Genomic DNA, 21073 nt, shown 5'->3' with positions numbered 1-21073 from the left:
CCAAATGATCCTGTAGGTACAGCTATTATTTCAGTCAGACACTGGCAGGCAGGCAATTGTTCACAGCCTCTCTGAAGAATAGTGGCTGTCAAGGGTTTGGTGAATGTTACGACTTTCCACAGGCCTGTTTTCAGCTCGTCTGAGCCATTAACACAGCAGACCTATCAGAGAGCAGCCAGAAGTGCTCAGCGGTCTTTGTCCTTGCCTGGCCACTAGGCCTCTTCACACGTTTCCGTCTGACTTGTCTCCTACCCTTCCTCTCCTCATTCTTTCTCTATCTCTTCATGTGCTATACCCCACATTTTCTCTCTCCTCCCCTGTGTCTCCCCTTTTCTCTATTTCCCTCACAATACTGCAAAAATATCTGGGGAAGAGAAGTCAGTCTTACTCTTAGGAAGTCTGGGGTGTGGAGGGAGAAAGAAGGAGGACATGATGGTAGGACACACAGGGAGGGGAGCCTGTGGAAAGTTGTAACATTCATCAAACCCTTGACAGATGGAAAACAACTGCAGCTTCATGTGAAAGGAGGCTCAGGGGTCTGGTGGTCATGTCTCAGGGAACTGAAGATACAAGAAGGAATTTAAAAGAAAAGAGATGCTTTCAAAATACATCCTGTGTTAAATACTGTTTTAATCCTGGCTAAAAAATTCCTCATTAGATAAGAGAAAAACAAACAAATAAAAAACAGCTGGAAGACAGACTCTTATTAAAATCCCTCAAAGGTAGGTGTGAGCACATGAGCTTCCTAGAATTTGGCATGTTCATTTGGTCTGCAGTTTAATTTTCATCCCTTTAGGACCAGTGTGAGTGACATATTGAGTCTACATCTGGTTTGATGTGATGGATTTGAAGCACCAGGTTCATTTCTCACCTTCATCACTCTTCAGAACCCCACTTGCACAGACCCAGAATTCAACAGTGTCCCACTGTTCAATTGTACCTTCTGCAACAGGGCGTGTCTTTGAAAAGATGAGAGTTTGAGATTAAAAGTCAAGGGTGATATTTGCCCTTGAAACCTGATGAAAGTGAGAAGATGTCTAGAGCTTAGGACCGCCCTTTACACACTTGCTTATATGCTTGTGTGCTTCTTCTTTGTGCTTCCTGCCTCCTTCTCTTCCCGAACTTTCTATCCCCAGCCTGCCTGGAAGCATAGCTGAAAAAGAAAATGAATCAAATTAAATCAAAACAATATAAAACACCTTCCTTCAGCTGCCGCCTCTAAGAACTGTCATATATTAAAATCACCATATTTCACTAGATAATGTAATTCTAGTTCCCTCACTTCAACTGTGCCAGGAAGAGATTCTGACTACAGTGTCTATTATTGAAATATCTGGTTTCTCACAATCAATCAACTAAGTGTGGTCTCTTCTGAGATTCCATTGTCATAAAAATGTGGGAATAGCTCTTGGCACTACATTGAGACTCAGACTCAAAGCTTTCCTAGTGGTATAGGGTGAACCCGGTGGCTTCATGTCTTGTGGTAGGGTTAGGGTTAGGGTTAGGGTTACGGTTATGGTTAGGGTTACGGTTAGGGTTACTGTTAGGGTTAGGGTGTTAATGCTCTGCCGGAGTATCTGTATGTGTATGCTGAAGTAGACAATGGTAAAGATGAAGGAAAGTCCCATTGATCCCATATGGAAGCAAGAGACACGATCTTGTACCATCTTAGACAAACTTTGTGTACCCCCCTCAAGCCCATCACATGTAAAGGCTGAATATGAAGAGCATCATGTCCATTTAGACAAAGTTGTTTCCCTGGTTTTGGAACCATACAACTCCCCACACTGCCCCCTTGTGGGAAATCCCTCCTGAAAGCTTATATACATTACCTTAGAGGTTAAGGACTTAGTTTGTTTTCTATTTTCAATGCAACAACTAATTTAGTGCATTAAACCAACACAAATTCATTTTGTGGTAGTGTACATGCCTGTGTTTGTAGTCTGAGTGCATGCGTGTCTGTTTTCATATGTATGTAAATGATAGTGTGTGTGTGTGTGTGTGTGTGCATGTGCATATTGTTCTGATGGCTTTATCAATTGCTTTCCACTTTATTTATTGAGACAGGGTTTCTCATTGAACCTGGAGCTTACCAACTCCATCTAAGTTATCTAGCCAGCTTGCCCTACTGATCTCTCTTGAAGACTGGGATTTCAGGTGATTGTTATGCCAATCTGGGTTTTATGGGTGCTGATGGTATGATCTATGGTTCTCACACTTGTACAGCAAGTGCTTTATCCAGTGAACTCTCTTGCAAGCCTCATCACAAATGTACTTTTGTTGTCATTGTTTCTCAAAGTCAAAGCTCAGGTAAGGCTGCCTTTCTTCTTGATGCTCTAGGAGAGTCCTATGGTCAGGTTATATTACTCTGAACTCCTAGAGCCCACCTGCATTTTTGTCTTATAGCTGTTCCCTTCATCTTCAGTCAGGGATTAATTCTAATTCTTTTTCTCCATCTCTCTTTAATTCTCTATCTTTCTCTTTCTATTTCTTCCTCTCTCTTTTCTTCCTCCCCTGTCTCCATCACCAAGGCACCTTTACTGATTCTAATAGATCTTTCTTCCTGTTATAAAGATCACTGTGTTTAATGGTCTCGTTTAAATAACCTTTGCTAACCTGTCTCAAGATCCCTAACCATATGTACAAATATCTTGGGCCATGTAAGCAGAACATAGGGACTACTTATAGGTCCCATGGCTTAGAGGAACACCTGTGAAACAGTTGTCATTCACTCTGCTGCAAAGATCCTCACAAACCAGACACTTAGTTTGTCATAGTACTTATCTAAAGGTCATACCTATCAACAGTGTTTCACATAAGCCTGTTTTGGGCTCATCTGAAAAAGGTTAATATTTTCCTGCTACTAACTGATACTACTACTGTTACTGTCTTTTTAAGGTAATTAGGAAGGAATGAAGACACATGTGTAAGTTTCTGAATGGGCTCTTGGTTTAAATAGGGTTTTCCCATTTAGATTAGTATGTTTGAATGCTTGGTTCACAGGGAGTGTGAGCCTACTAGGAGGTATGTCCTTTTTGGAATAAATGTGGCCTTGATGGAGGAAGTGTGTCACTGTGGGGATGGTCTTTGAGGTCCTATGCTCATACTCTGCCCAGTGAGGAAGAGAACTTCATCCTAGCTGCCTGAAAAAGAGACTCTCTTCTTGGCTGACTGTAGATCAAGACATAGAAGCTAAGAGAGCTCAGGCTCGAGCTGCATATGTAGCAGAAGATTGCCTTGTCAGGCATCAATGGGAGGAGAGGTCCTTTGTCCTATGAAGGCTTGATAGATGCCCCAGAGTAGAGGAATTGAGGGCAGGGAGGTGAGGGTAGGATGGGTGGAGAAACACCCTCATAGAAGCAGTGGGAGAAAGGATGGATTAGGAGGATTCTGGGAGCAGGGAGAGGGGACCAGGAAAGGGGATAATATTTGAAATGTGAATAAAGAAAATATCCAATAAAAAACATACAAAAGAAAGCTCCTCCAGCACCATGTCTACCTGCATGCTATCATGTTTCCCACCATGATGATAATGGACTGAACCTCTGTAAGCCAGACTGAGTTAAATGGTTTTCTTTATAAGAGTTGCCCAGGTCATGGTGTCTCTTCACAGCAATGGGCACCCTCACTAAGACAGTCCCTAAATCAAAGAAAAGAGAAATTCTTCTAAAGTGACTTGGACATTCTACACAGATCATTTCTGGCTCTTCATCTGCATACCTTGGGGTAGTGGAACTGTAGGTAGAAACATTCAGTAGATCATAGAGATGTTAGGCATGTGGGGGTACATCACTATTTTTATAATAGACAACATTGACTCCGCCATCTCTCTGCCCTACTTCCATCCCATTTCCACTCCTTTTGACAAGAAGCAACATATGCTTCTAAGATTCTCTAGTTTAGCATAAAGTAATCATCTCCACTATCCTTAACACCCATGCTGATGTTGTGTGTGTTACCATTGTTCAGACTCTTATATAATGGCCTTCTATTCCTAGTACCTTATACCCTCACACTCTTTTAAGTGACAAGTTAGAGATGAATGCTCCTAGGTGTCTGTAGTTTTAATAGTCTTTCAGGTTCATTCCCTTGTGAAAATGAAGACTTCAGCATTTTATAGCCAAATGAGTTTAAGTATTGCTGTGATAAAGTTAATATTCATTGAATGCCTACAGTATGCTGTCACGTTGCTAAGTATCTAACATAAAGCATTTCATTCCATCTTTAATATGTTCTCTGAACTGAGTTTCACTTTGTAATAAGTACTACTCTTTAACACTGAATGAGATAGCAATGGTTCTTCTACTGTATGTGTTCATGTTGACACCCCTATGCAAAACCATGTATTCCTCAGGAGAGGTTTGTTCAAGGGAAATATTTTTAAAAATCAGTATGTACATAGAGGTAGTAAAAGGAAGTTATCTATAAAAGGACAGGAACTCAAAGCTCAGTTTTAAGCTGAGAGAAAATTATAAACACTTTGCTATCACATTCTATCCATATATCCATTTAATCCATAAACACAAATCACCCTTAGGTATGTGGATATCATTGAGATTAGGCAACTCTTATAAAAGAAAGCATTTAATTGGGAACTTGCTTGCAGTTTCAGAGTTTTAATTCATTTTCACCATGGCAAGGAACATGGTTCTGGAGCAATATCTGAGAGCTACATCCTGATTTGCAGGCTGAGAGACCAGAGACATTTAAGTCCATCCCCAGTGACATACTTCCTCTAAGAAGGCCACACGTCTTAATTTTTCTAGTTGTTTAAAATAGTTCTACTCCCAGTGGCTAAGCATTCAAATAAATGGAAATATGGGATCTATGATTATTCAAACCACCACATACTTGGAGGCAGGAAGCTCATGGCATAGTTCTAGGACAGAGGTAAGTGAAGATTGCATGTACCAGCAGCCTAAATACTAATGCTGCCATGTAGGTCTTTCTGAGAGATAGTTCAGTGGAGAATTTGAAAATGGTCAGTATGTGAAATACTGGGGAAAGAAGTATTCTTGGCAGCAGATACAGCATTTGTGAAGGTTTTCAAGTGCAAAAGAGCTTGACCTGGTTGAAGAGACCAGGCAATTACATTCAGTGAGTAATGAGGTGGCAACTGTGCACATTCCTGGTTGACTTTAGGAGCTATGGCTCTCCAGGTCTAGGTAGATCTGGGAACTGTGTTTGAGCCCCTTCCCTTCTCTTTTATTTCCTCCCCTCCCCTTTTTCCTCCCCTTCTTCTTCCCTCTCCTTTCTTTTCTTCCCTCTCTTCTCTTTCATTTCATCCTCTGCTTTATTCTGCCAGATTTGAACAGACATGATGGATTCCAGTGGGTAGAATGTGGAGCAGGTTCCTTTTCAATGTTCTCAGATTCTCTTCTGTAATATCTGGAGGGTGATAGGCATATAATGGACCCTGAATGGGGAGGGTGGTTCCCCACCATAGAGGATCATGGAGAGCCACAGAAAAGGAAACAGTAGGTTAGGACTTCCTCTGACTCAGCCTTAAGCTTAAAGGTGTGGGGGAGGGTATATATTTCATGTACAATCCTTTTTTCTATTGCTTTCAAGGGGAAAGTGAGGCCATATTGGGATCCCCAAGGAGAAACTGAGTTGGTTTTAGTCTTACCACTTTCCATGTGGATAACTGTGCTGTACTCAAGGGTTCAGACGAAGGGAGCTGAGTTCTATTGATTGGATGTCATTAGGTTATCTTCTCTCAGGGGACTCATTAACCACAATACCTTTCCTTTTTGCTTAATAAATTCCCCCATTTGGCTCTTTTCTGTGGCTTCCTCTGTCAGTTAATGTTAGGAGACTGTCATACCAGACCTGCTCCCTGAGGAGACAAAGGGGTCTTGGTTCATTTCTTGAACATGAATGTTTAACTTCCTTGAAAGTGTTTTATACCTTGTTGTTTTTAATATTTTCTTGGTGGGTAGACATCAGCTTCTCCAAGAGGCTATCCGGACTCACCAGCCTTCCCAGCAGTCTTTGGGTACAATGCTTTCAAGGTGGACTGTACAGTGTAGTACCTTGACCTTAGAATACTCATAACATTTGCCCTTAGGAATGGTTTGTAGCCCAGCTGTCTCATTCCATGAGCAACTTGGGACTGTGCCTGCTGTTGCCTGTTTCACATTCCACAATGGCAAGTTGTCTTCTTGGGTCTTTATTTTCCTTTTGATGAAGGAAAAAAATTAGTACCATCCACCACTACTAGGATGAGCCCACAGGGAGAGAGGTGGTGGTATATAGAGTAACCCTTTGGACACTGCATGGGGACAGTGAAAACTAGAGTTTGGAAATACACACCTCCATAGCACCATGTACTATCAGTAACTCCATCACCTGACACTTCATGCAGCAGGCTTGAGGCAGACACAGTAGAGATTATTCTACTTTGGGACATGGAGAAGCAGATTCAGGAAATTGTGGTTTGTCTGACAGCACTAGTGTCAAAATTAGTGTCTCTGCTAAAGATACACATTAACCTACTTTGTCAAGAGAAAAGTCTGTATGGCTTGTAGTTTGGGAAGAAGTACCATAACATACTATTTACTATTTCATAATTTGGGAGTTTGGTTGGGGCAGGAACTACTGTTCTAATTGCTCTGACCTTGCTTGCCTATGCTTTATAAATGGCCTAATGATGTTAGGATTCCATTTTATAAATAAAGCACTGTAATTGTGTAGAAATAGTATGATGTTGCTATAGATTTTCTGAGATCGTTTTTTCAGCTGAATACATCTGATGCTTCCAGAAAGATATGACATCACCAATGTATATGTTAGTGAGACCTGCCTTCTATTTTCTCTAAGGGCTATTTTCACTTTGGACCATTTTCAATTTGTAGAGCTCATGGTTCTTTTAAATAGCATCAGAAAAGTAGTCTAAGAAGGCTCTTCTCAGCCTCCTTGGAGTGGTGCTGATGATTTTGCTGAAAGATTCTGAACCTACTCTTGAAAAAGTTGCATGAATTTACTACTCAAAGGATACATCAGAACATTTCCCTGACCCACTGCTCATTTCATCTCCATGGTTGGTGACCTAGAGCTGAATTTACCTCATTAATTTAGCTTTCTTGGGGACTTCTTTCAGAAAGTGGCTACTATTGGGCACGGAGGTCAGCTAGCTCTCATTTGCTAGAATTTCTGTCTATGAGAGGTAGAAGGATTTTAAATATGGTCAGAGAAGATTGCATAACATCTGCTCCAAATGCAATGAGCTAGTAGGGGATAAAGGGGAGTGTGTCCATCCACTGGCCAGCACCATGTTCAGCAGTCGGTAAAGTTCTCCAAAGTCACTGCATTGGTCTCCTTCACAGGACAGACAGACTCCAAGCAGACAAACACTAAGTGCAGATGTGGCAGACACAGAGGTGTACATTCATTGTGTCATTCAGTTGCTACACTCATAGTCACCTCCAAAGCTACATATCTAACAAAGCTGGTGCTGGATTTCGAAGAAGAAATACTTGGACCATGGATCCCTCTTTTAGTATCCTGAAATGGGAACTCTTGTGAACAACCACAAGGGGGTGCCCCGCCCCAAGTCCTAACTCCTAATTCACCGCACTTTAAAGGCAATGGTTTAATTTTACAGTGTGTGTGTGTGTGTGTGTGTGTGTGTGTGTGTGTGTGTGTGTGTGTGTTGGTGTTATAATTTATACATTTTAGTTCCACCAAGACTCCTTTCTTCCTTTTCTCATAGTAGTGGGGATGGAACCTAGGACCTCACTATAGATAAGCCCTCTACTGCTGAGTTATAACCAGCACTATATCCCTGAACATTTTTTCCCTAAATGGCATGTTTCCATTTATACTGAAACATTCCAGACTGATGTAAACATGTCCACAAATATTGGGTGTTAACTCCAGGCCTGAAACAAAATACCCAGTGGGGAGCCTTTGTGATGTAAATAAAAGACATGCTTATTCGTCAATAAAAATATATTCTTTGTCTTCCTAAAACCAGAAAAAGACAATTGTTTTTAAGGAAAACTTTATGCTTCAGCCAGGAAGGATTAGTCACAATTAAACAGATCATTTGGTGAGCATGGTCAGTACTCACATAGGAATGCTCTTTTAAATTTGAAATCTCTAGCCGTAGTCCTACTGGCAAAAGTTGTAAAATTCATGGGCTAGGTTTTCCTGTTTCTGTATCACCCAGCAAATAAGCAGGTTGGCAGAACAACTGTAATACAACTGTCATTGGACAAAAGCTTCATCTATATCTAATGTTGGCAAGGGATAGCTGGGACTCAAAGGACTAGAGCATACCCTGCTCCCACCCCCCAATCTAACTCTAGATGTGTGACATTTGAACTTACCACCCAGGGCAGATTGAAAGGGAAATGTGTGTGTTGTAAAATAAGCCTTCCCTCAGTAGTATTTAGTAAGGAGTATTTAGAATGCCTAATAGAGGATGTTGGAGAACAATGGTGATATCTATGGCCAGCTAAATCATAATCCAGTAGGCCTGACACGCATGGGTTTAGTTTCTATACTATATTCCATGGTACCCAAGGCAATGGGCCATGGGATGGGCCAAGCCTTGGGATAGGCTAAGCTTTCCATGTAGTTACCCTGAAGACCTATGGTGCTTAGTCATGACGCAGCAAACAGAAGAAACTGTGGCAGAAAACTTGCAGAAAAAGGCATGTTCTATAGCAACTTCCTCTGAGGTAAACTTCCAAACTTCCATCCTGAGGGAGGCAGTCACATGATGCTCTGAAGTACTGTGAAACATTTCATCTTGCTGGGAAGCTATCAGGAAGGAAGTAACTCAAAAGGTCTCAGGAAGTACCTGAAACTAAAAATTCTACTTCTCTCCTTTCCCAAAGATATATATCCTATAAGAAATAATGAAGAATACTCTCAGTAAATTAGACATACCTAAAAAAAAGGAAGAGAACAGCTAAGCTTCCTAGAACAAACTAACCTGGAAAGGAGTTTTTTTTTTTTTTTTTTTTTTTTTTTTTTTTTCAATCTGACCAGCTGCTTATAGGCTGTGCAGTATATTCTGGGTTCCCAGCTTTTGTGAGTTGTCACCTATGCTGGAGTGGGCTTTGGGTTTTGGTGATGCAGCTGTCTCAGAGACATTTCTGCTCATGAAAGAAACCCCTCACCTATATGCCTATAAGTAAGAAAAAACCCCTCAAAAATGAAGTTGGATTTTTGATAGAGTCATTTTGCTCTGCCCTCAGGTCCCTATCTGGAGTGAGCAGACATTTCTTTGTCTCCCAAGGAATAAGGAGGGAGTGGGCAGTGAAAATAGGATTTGGAAAATTCAGAGGCTCCAGATGAGGCTCAAATGTGAAAATGAGAATCGAGGTAAAAAACTGCTCCTACTGGTAATACTGTGTAAATACACTTTATACTGAACATTCTTGGCAGCTTTTATTTTCTAGTTTAAATTTAGCAAGCATATGGGAAAACCAGGTGCCCCACCATCTGGGGCCTGCAGAATTAATTAATTAATTAAATGAACAAAAGCAAGATAACCAGGGATAGCAAAACAGCAAAATTGAAAGTAAATTAAACGTTCTAAGAACATTAGAACTGGCTATAACAGACAGTAAGGGTAAAGGTCTGGCTCTAACTCCTGGTAAGTCCATACCTTTCTGACATGTGACCCTTAGAAAGGCTGAGCTGAAGAAGAGATTAAGAAGGAACAGCAAGAAGGCTTTGGAGAGAGGAGATTTTGGTGAAGGTTTGAAGATAACTTTTGCATCAGGAAGGCTTGACTTCATAAAATAATTGCATGCTGCTATGGTTTGGATTTTTAATATTCTCCAAAGTTCAGCTTGGTGAAGGACTGGTCTGTCATTTGAGTGCTAAACCTTTAAGAGGTGGGCCTAGTAGGGGAGCTTCAGGTTATTAGAGGTACACTTTTAAGAGTGCTTGTGGGACCCCAAGTATTGTATTTTACTGTAATTTTCCATTTTGGGCCATAAGATGGGAAGTTTTGTACCATGGTGGTGTATTGTTACATAATTGGAACCTAAAAGCAATGTGTCTGCATGATCACACAAGGGATCCTCCAGAATTGTGAGCCGGAAACACAATGGTTGCACTGAGCCAAAGGACACCTTTCCTTTGTACACCTCGTTGAGGAGTCAGCACTCACATTCTGAGCAGCAAACTGAGCTTTGCCTGTGGGTGCATGTGGGTTTTAAAGCTGAAGTTGTATAAAATTGGGGGCTTCATGATGTTTTCATTGTACTCTGCTCCTTTTCAGTCCCTTGCTTTCTTGCCCCTTTTCTTGCCATATATACATGTGATAGATTCCACATGAAAGAAAGCATCTTTCTATTGCTTCCTCATGGTCCCCTCATGGTTTCTACCTCCCACAGATAAGTTCCTTTTTGACTTCCAAGTCCCATGTATACATGTATAAGTCCAGATTCCATGCAGGAGAGAAGTGCTGTCCAGTTAGGCCTGAGATTTCAATCCATGCCATATAAGTCTTTGTCATTGTTTCTTGCTGGGCAAGGGACCATTGGCGGCATTTCTAGTGTTACTGTGACTGAAGGCACCCTCTCCAGATGGAGGGAGTGACCTTATCATATTAATTCTCTCAAAATTGGAGTTGGTAAATGTATAACTGATAACAATTAAAAATCCTTTTAACATGATAATAATCTCTGTGAGTCAACAGCTGAGTTGTAATCTTGTTCACAAGAACATATATCCTTGAAGTGCACAATTACCCTTACCTCTATGTTCTCATCAAACCCAACTCTCACTATTGTTTTGTTGTGGTGTAGGGGAGACCCACAGGCCTCTGAGTTTGCCTGCTTATGTACCCTCCAGAGACAGCCATTCTGCTGCCAACATTACTCAGGTCACTTCCCTTGAAAGCCAATGGGGTGACATTTGCTTTGGGTGAAATATGCAGACAAGTGAACACAGTCTGATCTAGTCTACCTTACAACTTAACAGAGCATGACACTTGCTTAATGCGGGTATGCTCAACACTGCGCTCAACACTGTGCTCAGCTCCTTTGTCTCCTTTATGTCTCCTTTAAACTTCACGTTTTCCCACAATTTCACTATCTTCTGGCCTCCATCCTGAGGTCTCCTGCAGGCACACAAGGCTTGACCACTAATGTAAGAAGTGTCACGGTGTTCATCTGGTTATTGGTGTTTTGTAGGTTTCACAAACAAAGGAGAGAAACAAACATTCACCAGAGAGTTAAAATATTTAATGACAAAATCTGAGTTGTTATAATAGTGAACCAACAGAACAGCTGTTAACTTGTCTGAATGAAACAAAAATGGTACTCAGTATCATAGAGAATTTCTGAAAAACCAAGAACAACACACATTAGCAGCATCACAATTCTGAAATTAGGAGTGAAACCTATCTTAACTAGTATCTCTTATTTAGGGCACTCTGTAACTGTTTCTACATAAATGCATAATCTTTGCTAGTCACAATAGTATAAAACAGATTTCACTATAATTTTAAGTCTAACACATAATATTTCTTCTACCAGACCTTAAAAAAAAGATAGCTACTAGTCTTGTTACATTTTACAAATACATTCTTTAAAATGAAATATCAACCTGAATAACTGCACAGAGCCTGGACATAGATATCTAATCATTCTAGAGAAGAACACTACAGCTACATTCCAGGAAGAAGTGGAAATACTGTCAAGTTCTTTTTTTATGCATTGTCAATATAATTGGCAAAGTCCTTCAGAGAAAGACAGCATCTCCAAAATTCATAGTGAAGTGCAGAAATAAAATCAACACTGTAAATCTTCTAGCAAGCTGAACCGAATGACTTGGTCTCATATGACAGGAGTCCTCTTAGCAAATTCATGCTGGTTACACTGCGTTAGCATTTTATATTGCAGCACCTTCTTCTTCCAAAGGCTTGCAACAGATTTCACATGTGTTATCAGGGGTTTCTCTGCAAGAGGCTGGACAGCTGATAATGGGCAGCAATTGCTGTTATAGCCCATGTGTTTGGTGGAAGACAAAGCAGGACAGATCAGAGGCCAAGAACATGGTGATGACCTAGATGTGGACTTCTCAGTAGAGGAAGCTAACAGAGCTCTGGGTGGGCTTTTCCTTTTAGTTCAGACTATTTCCAACAAGATTTAGGTCAAAAGTGATCAAGAGAGAAAATGGAAAGAGGGCAGGTGCAGGGCACTTACATTTATATGCTGAGGAGGAAGACCTAGCTTTCACAGTATGCTTCTGCCTGTTCAGAAACAGTTGCACCAAAGCTGTCACCAGGTATCCAGAAAGCGATTTCATTGTTGACTTGTGTGGGGAAAGTTAGATTATTTCTCTCAACTATTTATATCAACTTTCTGAAACTAGAATCCAGTTTTGGAAGACAAATATTTGTGTTTTCTGAGCTAAAGTCTGCCAATGAAACCAATTTGGAGTGTTATTTGGGGGCTTTTTATTTTTATTCTTATATTTTGGGAATCAGATAGTTCCAATAGTCAGCAGATGGCAGGTTCCTGGCTTTTTTAAAATTGTAAGACACCTAAAGAAAAGCATAAGATATAGTAAACATCCATAGTCCTCTATGTACATTTTATAGTATTTTCTTCATTTGGATTATGTGCCCAAAAGGATTATTCCACTTGTTCGCAGCGAATTCCATCCTCTTCCTGTTATTATACCTATGATATTCCATGGAAAATGTGCTCTTTCTCGGAGGATGCGTTATTAGGAAAACTTAAGCTATTTAAATCAGCATTAGTAATCTAAAGTCATCTTATGCTGCTTCATTAGAGACGACATCACAAGTAAACAGGTGACTCCGTGGAGAACAAAGAGGGAAAGGGTCCTGAAGACCAGGCATCTGAGAACTCCATGCACTGCCTCGTTTGCCTTGTGTCGCTTGCCTCTTTGCTTCATGAGGAACAAGCTTTTATTTATTTTATTTTATTTTTTAATTTTTAATGTTTAGCTTTTAACCCTCGAGAAAACAAAATATCTACAGTCTAAGTGCAGTATTACCTTGAGCAACACATGCTCCAAAGGCCTGGAAGAGATTCTGTTCAATCTGACAGCACTGTAAAGGCTTGTAACTGTGCTGCCTGTATTAGACCAGGCAAGCTGAAACTGACAGGTATGCAATTTGTCAAGAAGTACATGTTAAAAGACACAAAAGAAACTAAAAACCAAAACAATACTGAAACCTCCAAAACCCAGATACCAAGAAACTGAAGGTTCATTTCCAAGGATGCTTTGAGAGTGCCTCTAAAATTAGATATATCTTTGTAAAAAGAGAAAAAAAATAAAGTAGCATCTTGACACATTATAATTTACATATTTTATCTAGACAAATTATTGTTTTATTTGACTTGATTCATTATTATGTTGTTTTGTATATATATTTTATATGGTGTACAGATATGTGCTAGGACACATGTGTGAAGGTCAAATCTGTGGAGTTTAGTCACCAGGTTTAAGCATCTTCCTTCACTGAGACACTTCACTGACCCTAGATATATTGTTTGTTGTTAAAATATAAGCCCCCGCCAGCCATGTCAGCTAGGATAACTTGGGACAATGACAACAAGATAAATATCCATTAATCCATAGAAGTTTTAAAGTAAGTTTTATGGTAGGTCTTTACATTCAAAGTTTTAACCTTCATATGTTATTTCCAACTATCAGACTGGAAGGAAGGAACAAAAATGTTTATCTGTTTGAGATTCTGATTTGTTTTGTGAATGCTTTTGGTGGTTCATGCAAAAAGATTCACATGAAAAGACAAAATCTAACTCCCCTGATATGCCCAGGTGTTTTCCACAGTACAGACTTGAGTCTCAGGATAATGAATTTTAATTTTTTTCTTCAGATGAAGAGGACCAGGAGAGTAAGTGAAAGCACTGCTTGGCTTCTATTTGTATTCAGGACCATCATCTGATGCCACCATATTGAACTATTCTGTTGCTTAGTTTCAGAGAGGAAAAAAAAATACATTTTGCTAATTTATACCTGGCTTATTATTTGGTCTGAATTTCTTATTTGAACTACAAAAAACAATTTTCGTTCAAAAGGAACATATGCACACACACCGACACACGCGCGTGTGCGTGCACACACACATACACACACACACACACACACACACACACACAGGCACACTCACACACATACAACAGAAAACGTAAAAATGAAGCTGATGCTATTGTAGCATTCCTTAGCAAGATGAGGAAATGTACGCACAACTCGCTGTCAGCTGTCACTCATTCATATTAACATCTGGCGATGAAGAATCAAACCCTTAAATGTCCTTATATTGGGAAAACAAACAAAAACAAAGAAAACAACAGCAAAACCAAAGAAGCGGTCATCTGGAAGTCTTGTAATAACTGCTGAACAAACTCTTCCAACTTCTTTAGAGGTTCACCAGGATAGGCAGTTTCTCAACATTTGTGCTTCATGGCAAGCTAAGGAAAGAGAAGAGGAGGGATGAAAAAAAGAAGAGACCTTATTAATAGTCAACTCTTTCTACCTTTCCTTCCCACATCCAGGATGGGAGATCTTACGCTTGGTGACAACCACCATTCCTGCCCATAGTGGGTCTTGGCAGATGTATAATACTTTCGCAAAAAGGTCACAGGGCACCACCCTTTGCCTCTTCATGTTCCTGCCGGTGGAGGATGCTGTGTGCTTTCTTTCATTCCACAGACGGATAGATGAAAACAAAATGCACAGAGAGAACAAGTGACTTACCCCAGGGATAGCTGGGATTCCTGGGACTCTTGATATGTCAGGAAGTAAAACGCCCGGGATGTTAATACTTGGTGACATCCCCTTAAGTGTGAAAACTCAACAGTATGTAGAGAGATAAGAGACACTCTCAAATAATCTATACAATATCCATCCTGGAGTTTTAATCAGATCCAAAGTTCCTGGCAATGAAATTGTATTCCCTTATAGGGACAAACAATAGACCTTAATTTCAACTAGTAGTGCTTTGCCTAGTCCTGGAACATGTTAATGATCTATTATTCCAGCAAAGCCCAGGGCAGTCACAATGTCATCTTAATGGTGGCCACAAGAGAAAGGTTAGAACCCTGAGCCCCCACTAAGAAAGCAGCATCACTATTTCTTCATGTGACAGAGGATGACTGGCCATTTTCCTAGTTATTGTCTCTAAGGAAAACCTTAGCTGAAAGTCATGATACCTTTTTGTATGGTAGAGCCAGTGACGATCTCCTCAGAGCTTCTGCTGGCTGGTGCTGATGGTTAGTCAACTGTCAAATGTAGTGTTTGATCTGAGTACATCCATTTTGCTATACTGAGTGATAAAACTTTTTTGGAGGGCAGGAAGTCAACAACTGTGCTGATGCCTATTAACTCCTGATATTAAAAGCATTTAGTCTTGAGCACAGTGAAGTGAGAGAAGAGAGGTAGGGCTCTGCTTCAGACCTAGCCCAGTTTCCAGCCACATTCTGGGCCCCTCGCTGCAGGGCCTATGTTTTTGTTCTGCCTCCAGTTTTCATATATTATTTAGCAAAGAGGTCCGTCAAATAAATACAGAGCTGTTAAGTGTTGTGTGTAATGAATTCCAACCATGAATATTTGATCACAGCTACTGTCTTGGTATTCATTGAGCTATTAACTTTCCTCTTAATAGGCTTGTGCCAGTTCACACATAGCCACTAATCTTCAGGAATGATTGTACTGCTGCTCAAGCTAGACCCTGAGTCATGGCTGCCAATTGTACAGAAATACAATTGGATAGGGCAATTTGCTACATACATCTTATTGTAGTCCAAATATTTGCATCGTCCCCAAAGTTGGGTGCGGAAACCTAACTGCCATGAGATGGCATTAGAAGGTGGGCATGGGAGGTGCAGAGGCCTCAGAATTAGTTGGAGACCTTTCCCCTTTTCATTATGACAGGATACTTTCAAAGGTCACCATAAGTGAATCAGGAAAAAGACCTCCATGGGTCACAGAATCTAGCATCTTGACCTTAGACTTCTCTGTAAGAAATGAATTCATTGTTTAATCAACTACCAGGTTTTTAAAATTCACTCGTTTACTTTAAGTAGCCTGAACAGACTAATAACAGCCAGCACAAAGTGGTAATACCCTGGTTTATAAAAGTACCTGAGTATGAAGGACTTTAGAATAAAGATCACTGAATAAGATTAGGGAACTGGATTACACTTTTGCTGCTATAACCTTGAGTTTTCCAAAGTCAAAGCTTCCCCATTGTTTCCCATCCCTGTAAAACTGTCACAGAGTAACTCAGATGCTGGAGTTCATCCCTTAAAAATTCCCCCTGGTTTATTTATTGAATATTTTATAGAAATTCCCTACTAATGCTCTGTAACCTAGTCTACATAATGGTAATAAAACATCATTACTGATACTAGGATGTGCTTTAAGAGGAGAGAGTCCCTTCCCTTTTAGCCTACAGGCCCAAACTGAGCAACATCAGCAGAACAAACAGGAGAGAGGGAGGGAGGAAGACAGAGAGAGGGGGAGAGGGGGGGGGAGACAGAGAGAGAGACAGAGAGAGACAGAGAGAAAGACAGAGACAGAAAGAGAGACAGAGAAAGGGAGACAGAGAGACAGAGAGTCAGAGACAGAGACAGAGTCTTTTCCTCTCAGAGAGAGTAATGCCTGTTGTTATCTACCCTGGTGCAGAAGAGTCCAGATCAACTCTCTTTGCTGTGAGAAATGTCATTTGAGGATGCTAGTGTGGGTAATGTTCTTGCCTGCTGACTCACCACCCGTGGCGGGCTGTCAAACCCTGGAGCACACTGCAACTTTGAGCTTTTGGGGGCAGGGGAAAGTGAGGGAGGCTGCTTGTGTTGTGCCTTGCTCTTTCCTAACAGCTGGAACTGTGCCAAACCCACAGCTCAGGAAGGAACAATACTTCCTCATGACAGGATAACCAGAACTGGGGTGAGGAGTGTGCTGGGCCAGGAGAGAAGTATTATCCCTGTCTCTGTTCTAGGGGGGACTGGCACACACACAGCTAGAGGATGTGGTTGTGCAAAAGAGACCTGTTCATTCTTGTACCTGGGTCATAGCAGAGGTCCTGGGAAAAAATAAGACAAAAGATAGTTTTTTTACTATAATCTAGAAAGGCCACAGTCTCCATTGGATCTGGTTGTCCTCAGAAGAACTGTCATCTGGGATGATCGTTCTATGCCATGTGTACTGTGTCTTCCTCTTGTAAACACATCCCACTCTTTATGAGTCAACAGGCCACACATGTCTAAGGGTGTGGGGAGTGGGTAGAAGGCCTGATGCCACCTCTGAATCTTTTTCTCACTAGCAGGCCTAGCTATGGCTTGGCCAGTAAAATGGCATCTTCATGGTAAACCTATGGTCAAATCCACAGTTCTAACCCCTAGAAAAGCAGTCACACCTTATCTAATGAGGGCAGCTTGCTCACTACAAATACTTCTGAAGTTAGTGATTCATGAGATGTATCACAGTTTTAGAAAAGTGCAAGCCTAGCTCTGACACTGTCTTACACTTCCTCATACACTCTCACCCAGGGACTTTTCTCCCCTGGGAACACCTTCTGGAGAGGAAACCAATTAAAATGCCAACTTCTCTTGCCTAATCCATCTCTACAAAGAGATGCATTCACCTGCCCTGCATTCATCAAAGCAGGAGACCCCTTTGCTTTTGATGGCATCCTCAATTTCTGGTCTCCTAGGCTATTCTAAGACTGCTCTCTGTTAACATACTATATGCTTTCCACTCCTTCCCTTTTGACTTTGGACCATACAATATTCATCTGGATCCTTTTTACATTGCTGTTTTGAAGATTCTCAGTCATCTGTAATAATTACTGAGCCTGTTATGTCACCAAATGAGACAGGCTCAGCAGAAGCTATGTGTATTGAAATAAATCATAAACAATTTAGATTTATGTGCATGCTCCCCTCAGCACCCAAGGAGATCGGTGTGGTTATTAATCAATTGCCTTTGTTTAACTGATAAGAAAACATGGGCTTTGAGAAATTTAGCATTTGTCCTAGGTCACCCAGATGGGAAATGACAGAGCTTGTCTCAAACACAAGAAGCTAACTACTATACCATGCTATTTCCCAACCATTCAGCAAACTTGGCCACAGTGTCAGGGAAATAGCAGCAATGGCCAAGAACTTGGATGTTTGTCCAACCCCTGGTGAGAGGGATGACATCCAGGTATTGTCTACTCCACATTAGGAAGAATAAATTCACAGCTTCCTTGGTAACCTGGTTTGTGGTTTAATCATTAGCTGAAACTATTTTAGCAGAGCTTTATCAGTGCACCACTGTGGGAAGGCAAAAGAGATAATTGCCTGAACCACCTGACCTTTGCAAACTTTAGAACAGCTGTAATGTTACTTCCCTTGGCTTTCTCTTTCCCAACTCAACACTAAGGGTCTCTACTCAGATTCCCACTGTCCTCCCATTTAAAAACTAAGTTGCTTTGTGCAATAGTGCATTTGGACATGGACTCTCTTACATTTCCATGCCGTCATTTCCTTGTACCAAAGCCTTAGGGAACATGCATCTGGGTTTACTCCGTCACAGCTCATAATTGTAAAGTCCTGATGCCAACTTGTCTGCTGGCTTTCTCAGACAGACTTGGTTATTTCTCCTTCAAGAAACCCTACCTGGGTCTTATAAGCAGCAGCGCACTAAGACCACGTTTTAATAGAGTCACTGAAGCCATCTGTCAGGAGCCAGTCTCCTGGAGTGCTTTCTTTTGAGCCCTGGAAAAACATTTTCTGTTTACTGGCACATATTTTTCTTACTGCGTCTTGGTTGTCCATTTTTGTTTCCTCAGCAGAAGTGGAGTATTCTGTGACGGCTAATTGAATTATTCTCCCTTGAAGATCAACTAAAAACTATCTGCCGATCCAGATCATGAGCCCACCAGGCCAATATGTCATCAGTAGAAATGGTTCCAAGAAACTTCAAGTCACCAGCTAGAAACTACTCTTTGATTTGAAGTATAAGTACAGTAATAAATCTTCTTTATCAGCTGACCAGTGGACCTCCTCCTTCCTTTGGTTTATGAATGCCTTGGATAGGAGCTGCCAGTAAATAGTCCTTTTCCCTTCTGAAAGGCAGTTCTCAGGAAAGTAAACATGCACGCTAAGTATCCAGTCACATGAGAACTACCATTCTCTGAGTTCTGGGACAGGAGATAATCTTGATGCCTCATCTGCTCAAAATCAGAGATCCAGAATGGAGGTTTTGAATCTATAACCAGCCATTTTCAGAGGGGAAACTAGCCTTGAGACCAGGGTGTGTGGTGAAGAGATAACAACATGTGACATACAATGACATGTATGCTTAGGATGAGAAAGGAAGAGAGTAGAAAAGGACACCTGAGAGGCTTGAAGTCCAATACAATTCTTTCATTTTGGGACATTGGCCGGGATATATTGTGAGAGCTGATTTCATTTCCTCCTCCTTCTGTGACCCGGATGTGGACCCTGATATTTAAGTCAGTAATTAAAGATTTATTTTGCTATCTTAAATACCTCAAAGTCAGAAGGTCAGAAAAAGAGAGGAGACTATTACAAAGAAGATGGTGACCACAAAATCCAGAAACAAGGAGAAATACTGCAAAGCTCTAGTAATTAGAAAATGACTCACCAGAAGGAACCGAAAAATGCTCCTTGAATTTTCTTACCCACCATGGGAACACTTTCTTGATATTATGACCTCTGATCATCCAGCATGGAGACCCTGCTCTCTCTCTGCAGGTTCGCTCACCTTGTGTGCCGTTTCTGCAAACTGCTGGGCACTGTTCTTCATGTCTTCCGTCTTCTCCTCTGCTCGGCCTAACCGTTCCCCACGCTCATTCAAGGCTTGGCTAGCCTTCTGTACTGCACTGGTCACGCTATCCGCTGCTGAATGGAGGATGCTGTTGCCTGGAAGGATTGCAAGAGCAACAAGAGCTAGGTTGGATCCCCACAAAGACAGATCCCTACACTACGGAAAGGCCCCAGGTGGATGGTAGCAGAAGATAAGTGCATTCTTTTGGGTGACTCATTCACTTACAGGAAAAACATCCAAAGATCTGCCACAGGACCAGGACAAATCCTGACAGTTTCTCTACACTCCACCATCATTCATTCTGCTTGAAGAGGCTCCAAAAGATGGATTTAAGACTTACTTGCATAGGTAAATGGGAAACCTGACAAGTTCACAAAATTAGGAAAGTTCATTGAGATATATTTGTATCTTATGTATATTTTTATTATTTTATTACATTTATTTATCTTTTCTCTCATGCTGTGTGTATATGTGTGAATGAGAAAGTCTGTGTGTGTGTGTGTGTGTGCACGCGCATGTGCGTGCATGCTTTATATGTTTCTGTGTGTTTCTGTGTGTTTAAGTCAGAGGGCAACCTCTGGAACTTGGTCTTATCCTTCCACCACGTGATCCCCAGCAACGTAACTTAGTTGGTGACACATGCCTTACCTACAGCCACTTCACTAATTCATTTTTTAAGACAAGTATCTCACTATAGTCAAGGAGAGCCAGGGATTCCATCTTTTGGCCTCTACCCCACAAGGGGGAATTCCAGGCATAAATTCCATGCTCTATAAAACCCGTGTTTCCCACAGCCTCTCAGCCTGGGGGAGTGAGCTGAAGGCCAGGTAAATCCTAGGCAAACCCTCTACTACTGGCTGTATGCTCAGTTTCCAGCTTGTTTTCACCTTTAGTTCAGTTCCATAATCCCCAGAAAACTGGAGTCATAGGGATTTTCTAGATAGACTGTTCTACATTACTACCCTTTTACTTTACTTCTTTATCTAATTAAGCCACACTCCCCACTGCATGACTAAGATCTATGCTTCAATAATGAGCTTTTAAATTCATTAAAGGTGATGCGATAGCTTCCAACCTCTGATTCTATGCTATGACTTGGGGGCTTTGGCTTGATGTGTGCGTTCTAGAATCTTAAAGGCAGAGCCATAGCACTGCTAGCAGCTAGCAGGTAGGACACCATCACAGAAACTTGCCTCTGAGGAAATTTAGCATTTTCAAACTCCAGAATGATACCAAAGAAAGTAGAAGCCAAGCACATCTCCTAAGGTCATGT

General features: G+C 41.1%; 1 protein-coding gene across 3 annotated transcripts in view; it reads right to left on the bottom strand.

Moving 5' to 3' along the window:
* Positions 1–11195: 11195 nt before the first annotated feature.
* The window catches only part of Stxbp6 (syntaxin binding protein 6), a 232713-nt gene continuing 222835 nt past the window's right edge, over positions 11196–21073 (bottom strand). For all 3 annotated transcript variants that reach the window (XM_052185901.1, XM_052185902.1, XM_052185903.1), the window contains 2 exons: positions 19738–19895; positions 11196–14435 (listed from right to left, as the gene is read on the bottom strand). In XM_052185901.1, the coding sequence (XP_052041861.1) occupies positions 14412–14435; positions 19738–19895 (182 nt within the window). In that variant the 3' untranslated portion in view covers positions 11196–14411. The remainder of the gene's footprint in view (positions 14436–19737; positions 19896–21073) is intronic.

Source organism: Apodemus sylvaticus, chromosome 6 (genome assembly GCF_947179515.1).
Source record: "Apodemus sylvaticus chromosome 6, mApoSyl1.1, whole genome shotgun sequence".
NCBI lineage: Eukaryota > Metazoa > Chordata > Mammalia > Rodentia > Muridae > Apodemus > Apodemus sylvaticus.
This window is presented reverse-complemented; position numbering and strand designations above follow the sequence as displayed.